We start from the raw sequence: 5,653 nt of genomic DNA on the forward strand, positions 1-5,653 counted from the left end.
TTTGTATTGTAAGTCCAAAGTTATTCAGCTTTTTCTCTAAAAATGAAAATGATCATTTCTGTCACATATAATTGCCATCACACACAGTGTCAAATCTCACGCTCTTAGACATTACATTGAAGAAGGCCACTGACCAGATCTTTATTTAAGGATGTCATAAATGTTTTAATACAGATGAAACCTTATTTGAAGATGTTTCAGTAGATAAAAGTGCCTGTAATGGATGAATTACCCATTAATATGATAGTTAACATGTTAAACTACAAAGAATCCATAATATATAATGATGACTTTTATAATGACATTTTTATGGGCAGTCAGTCACCTTTATCTTGTGTTTACCTACTATGAAATTATTTTGCGGAATATTCAGGGTGATCCAGGGAAAGCAGGAGAGACAGGATCACCAGGAGCTTCAGGACAAAGAGTGAGTGCAATTATGGTGCAACATTGTCGTGGCAACCTTAAAACGTACTGTAATTTTTCACAACAAGCTATTATAAATGTCATTCTCTTTTTGCGTAAATGCTTCTGTTGTAGTATTTCAGATGGCCTGTCAGTGCTGGTATTGTATAGTGTAGTGATTTAAAAGTCAAGTCAATCATTATGATTTGATATGATGGTTATGATTCCTGCAGGGACCTAATGGAAAAGATGGAGAAGAAGGTCCAGCGGGAACACCAGGACCTCCTGTGAGTCTTCCAATTAATCCTTTATGCCAAATTTGTGGCTATTTACATTTTCTGTATATTTTGGTTGGTTGATTTCTCAGTTATCTCAGCTACGTCAGGTAACACCTCTGAGTGGTACAGTATTAAGAGGAGGAGCTTGCAAAATACGGTTGGGTTTATTGTATTTCTTTTCAGGGAGAAGCAGGAAAGAGAGGAGAACAGGGACCTCCTGGACTAACTGGCTTCCAAGTATGTTATTTTTTTCGGTTATGGTTCCAGTCAGAGATGATTTTAAACATGGCCCTCACTGTCCACACAGTCAATGTTTAAATGCTCTTAAAGGGGTCATACTTTGAGAAAGTTTCCTTGATATTGTCATATAAATGTGTTTGATGTACTAACAACAAGTTGTAGGCCTCAAAACGTCCTCCCTAGTCCAAAAAGACTAAATCAAGCAAAACCAGTTCATTGTGAAATCCCAGGATTTTTGCCCACATTAACAATGACACTTATTTATTTGGTGTTTTTTATTATTATTATTTATTTTTTTGTTTTTGTTTGGTCAAACATTGTACTGCACCTGCTTGTGTGTAGCACCTGCTGCTCTGCATGAAATCATTTTTGGTATGGACTTGACTAACAATACACGTCCACCTCGGGGACACAAATAAAATAATAAAAGTATAAATAATCCTTAAATATTTTACATATCTGTAAATAAATTTGATATGATTTATTCCTGGAATAGCTACATCTTTATTATGCTAAAATTGTAGGGTTTGCCTGGACCCCCAGGCCCACCAGGAGAGTCAGGAAAACCAGGTGATGAGGTGAGTTCATCATTTCTTTGTGCTCTTTTACCTGATCGCTGTATTCTAGTCTCTACTGCGTGTCATTTCTGCTGGTGAGGAAGAATACAAACTGCCTGAGAATGGGAATTATTAAAGAACCTTATGACATTTATTTTTTACCCTCAGGGTATCCATGGAGAGGCTGGTGGTGCAGGGCAGACTGGTCCAAGGGTGAGCCTATTGTACTTACACTTCAGTATCACTGACACTTCAGAAGTCCACATAAGCAATCTCCCAGTGTTTTTATCCGCCGTAGGGTGAACGTGGAACCCCAGGAGAGAGAGGTGAACCTGGTCCTAATGGGTTACCAGGACAAAAAGGAAGTCTAGGAACCCCTGGACCTGACGGTCCCAAGGTTAGAGCCAGATTTTTACTCAACATCAACAGCTGCATGGCTCTATGCATGCATTTAGCTCCTAAAAGATGACTGAATAACATCACTTACATAACTGTACCAAATAAAAGGAATACATTAACTGAAAGCTTTTACCATGGTAAAAAACTTCATTATAGTTTTGTGTACAACAACATCATGATAATCTTGAAACACATTAATGGCTGTGCAGGGTAAACCAGGTCCAGCTGGAATTGTTGGAGAACCAGGACCACCAGGCCTACAGGGCATGCCAGGAGAGAGAGGAATAACTGGACCAGCCGGACCTAAAGGAGAAAGTGTGAGTGTGGCTCTGAGAGATAAGGGAAAATGGGTCTGCTTAATCAAAGGCTTTGGCACATGTTAAACATCTGCACATGCATAACAAACACAGTATAGATTTTAGTTTCATTCCTTGCAAACAGTGCAACAATATTGCATATATTAAATGCCTTTGTGGGTAAAGCTCTGTGAGGCATGACTGTTGACATATACTGGATGTCTCGCTAATATCCTCAGGCAGGAAGTTAATATTCTCTAATATTATCCGTGAAACATTTTCTGTGTGGCACTGTGAAGTAGAGAAGGAAACCACATCTGTAACACATCAAGCAGAATTCTGTTTCTTTTCTTATCGATTTGTTTTAATGCTCTATATCTGTTTTCTCAGGGTGCAATGGGCAACAGAGGGGCAGAAGGGGCTGCTGGCAATGATGGGGCTCAAGTGAGTGAGACAGAGCCATAATAAACTGGATGAAATTGAACCTAACAGTCAATAATTCTGAATTAAAAAATATCCACATTCAAATGTATTATCCATTTCTTAATACAGCAGGGGTTATAAAGACACTAAATAAAATGTAATTGATGTCTGTAGGGATTACCTGGTCCTGTTGGACCTGTTGGACCAGCTGGCCCACCCGGGGAGAAGGTTTGATTTGTTTTTTGTTTATTACACTCTAAAAAATGCTGGGTTATTTCAACCCAACTTTGGGTCAAATTTGGACTAACCCAACTTTTGGGTTAAAAATGTAATGTAAAAATTTAACCCAACAGTTGGGTTAGTCCATATTTGACCCAAAGTTGGGTTGAAACAACCCAGCATTTTTTAGAGTGTACTTTTTTTTTAATCGATTTAGCTAAGTGGTAAATTTATCCCTCCTGTTCTGCCTCATAGTGTTTTTTTCCCAAAATACTAAGACTTTGATGTTTCTTTTGTTTCTTAAAAGAACTGATTAAAAAGTACATTTTACAGCTGTTGCTACTTAGATGTACTCAGAACTGATTGTTCAATTACAGGGAGAACAAGGCCCACGAGGCCCTGCTGGATCTCCAGGCTCTAGAGCAATGGCTGTGAGTAGAGCAGTTTACCAGGAGAAATCCTGACCTTTTATGTTTGTTGAAGTTCTTTTCTCATGTGGTTCACAATTCTATTGATGTATTGTGTTTTAGGGCTCACCTGGTGAGCCAGGTCCTACTGGTCCAGTTGGGTTTGCTGGACCTCCCGTAAGTGCATCCATCCATTCATCCACTCATAACACACATATATATATATTTTTTTAAATATATTGTAAATATTGCCATGTTTTTGTGCTAGGGTCCTGATGGTCAGCCCGGAGTTAAAGGTGAAACTGGAGAGGAAGGTGCAAAGGGAGAGGCTGGGTCTCCAGGGCCTCGGGGAATGGCAGGAAAACCTGGACCACAGGTGAGCAAAAGAATCGTTATATAATCAAAGACATAATATTTTATCAAATGTGACAGTAAAGACTGGTACAAAAATTATATTTCAAATAAATATTGTTTTCTTATCTGTATTCATCAAAGAATCGAAAAAAAAAAAAAAATATATATATAGTATATATTCTTATCGATTTCTTATTCTTATCAAAAGTTGGGTTATATATATATATATATATAAACCATGATATATATAACCCAACTTTTGAATCATAGTGTGTATATGTATAGACTATATTGGTCCTGTAGGGAAAAAAATTATAAACATAGTGTTTTTTTAGGGAGTGATTGGAATTACAGGCCTCAAAGGTGGCAGAGGAACTCAAGGAGCAGCTGTAAGTTACAAAAATCAAAGTATCAAAATCATTCTTTATCAACTTGGACACACCCAGAAATGCTGCTTATTGAATCCTCTTACTTCTTTTCTTCCTCACTTTTGCGGAATCCTCTTTGGTTTCTTCTTTTTCTAAAAGGGTCCCAGTGGTTTCCCAGGATCCCCAGGAGGTGTCGGCCCAGCAGGCACTGCTGTGAGTGATTCCATAATACAGATTTAACCCACAAAGCAGTGCTTAACAGCTAGTCCTTTAAATCGTATTTGCAATGTATTTGATTCATTTTGACCAATAAAACGTATATGGACTCTTACACTGATATTATTTTCAGGGTCCAGTTGGTGAGCCTGGTCCTATCGGAGCCCCAGGTAAAGAGGGCCCACCTGGGCTTCTGGGAGACCCTGGAGGTCCTGGCCGCCAGGGGGAGCATGGAAACCCTGGACCTGTTGGTAGCCCTGGAGACAAAGGTGAACCAGGAGAGGACGGACTGCCAGTATGTTATACCTTATTACTCAAATTTTAATTTTTGCAGGATGGTTTTTGGATTGTCATTCATATATTAAAAAAATGTATATCCTACAGAATTAAAATGAAATCATTTTAATACTATATCTAAAACTCATATTTTTCTTAAACTTAACATAGGGCCCAGACGGGCCACCAGGACCTGCTGGAACTCCAGGACAGAGGGGACTTGTGGGTCTTCCTGGAATGAGAGGAGAGCGTGGTATGGCTGGCCTTCCTGGACCTGCGGTAGGTCACCACTTCTACCTTCTTGTCATACAAACAAATATTTCGAAATTTGTCTTTTTAGAATTACATTTCTCAGCCTCTAGTTAGTTGGTTGGTTAATTAGTCAAAGATGATGATAATGTCTCTCAGATGCCAAAAGTTAACTTCTTTGACTCCTCATCCCATCTCTTTGGATTTTTAAGGGTCAACCAGGAAAAGCTGGCACCCCAGGTCCTCAAGGAACCAAAGGTGGTGCTGGACCAGTTGGTTTGCCAGGAGCAGCTGGACTCAGAGGAGATGCTGGCCCAGAGGTATGATATGTTAGTGTGAAAAACACACCGTCAAGATGATTGATTACCTATATACAAAACATTATCTTAATGAATTCGTTCTTAAATTAGGGTTTGGCTGGAGCTGATGGAATTCAAGGAGCTGATGGCATCATTGGACCCAGAGTACGAACCCATTCAGTCTTATTAAAAATTGTTTAACCAAATAGGACCAAGTTCAAATGATGTGTTAACTTGCTTTCAGGGTGACAGAGGAGACCCAGGACCAGAGGGTCTTGCAGGTGGTCAGGGAGCATCAGGAACCCCAGGACCTGTCGGAACACCTGGAGGTCCAGGACAGAGAGGAGATCAGGTTAATTTCCCATATCCATTGCAGATACTTCACATCAGATTGGTGTTTAATAAATGTATTTTTAAAGGGGTACTATTATGCTCTTTTACAAAGTCTTGATTTTGTTTTGGGGGTGCACTAGAACAGGCTCTCATACTAGGATGTTCGAAAAACACATTTTTCACATATTTTACATTATTACAACACCTCGCTCCTCAGTCTGGCATGAACGGCTTGAATAGTTCCTGTATCAAATGAAGGCCCGCCTTCTGAAATACGGAATGTGCTGTGATTGGTTAGCTGGGTCAGTGTGTGTTGTGATTGGCAGCACTCGGC

The 5,653-nt window shown here is 39.4% G+C and overlaps 1 protein-coding gene across 1 annotated transcript in view; it reads left to right on the top strand.

The window, feature by feature from the left end:
* The window catches only part of col5a2b (collagen, type V, alpha 2b), a 25,165-nt gene that overhangs the window by 13,622 nt on the left and 5,890 nt on the right, over positions 1–5,653 (top strand). Inside the window, exons 28-46 of the mRNA XM_016472541.1 lie at positions 374–427; positions 639–692; positions 867–920; positions 1,448–1,501; positions 1,649–1,693; positions 1,779–1,877; positions 2,089–2,196; positions 2,566–2,619; positions 2,773–2,826; positions 3,195–3,248; positions 3,348–3,401; positions 3,493–3,600; positions 3,914–3,967; positions 4,106–4,159; positions 4,296–4,457; positions 4,610–4,717; positions 4,900–5,007; positions 5,098–5,151; positions 5,231–5,338. Of these exons, the coding sequence (XP_016328027.1) occupies positions 374–427; positions 639–692; positions 867–920; positions 1,448–1,501; positions 1,649–1,693; positions 1,779–1,877; positions 2,089–2,196; positions 2,566–2,619; positions 2,773–2,826; positions 3,195–3,248; positions 3,348–3,401; positions 3,493–3,600; positions 3,914–3,967; positions 4,106–4,159; positions 4,296–4,457; positions 4,610–4,717; positions 4,900–5,007; positions 5,098–5,151; positions 5,231–5,338 (1,440 nt within the window). The remainder of the gene's footprint in view (positions 1–373; positions 428–638; positions 693–866; positions 921–1,447; positions 1,502–1,648; positions 1,694–1,778; positions 1,878–2,088; positions 2,197–2,565; positions 2,620–2,772; positions 2,827–3,194; positions 3,249–3,347; positions 3,402–3,492; positions 3,601–3,913; positions 3,968–4,105; positions 4,160–4,295; positions 4,458–4,609; positions 4,718–4,899; positions 5,008–5,097; positions 5,152–5,230; positions 5,339–5,653) is intronic.

This window comes from Sinocyclocheilus anshuiensis, unplaced genomic scaffold (genome assembly GCF_001515605.1).
Source record: "Sinocyclocheilus anshuiensis isolate Anshui unplaced genomic scaffold, SAMN03320099.WGS_v1.1 scaffold472, whole genome shotgun sequence".
Lineage (NCBI taxonomy): Eukaryota > Metazoa > Chordata > Actinopteri > Cypriniformes > Cyprinidae > Sinocyclocheilus > Sinocyclocheilus anshuiensis.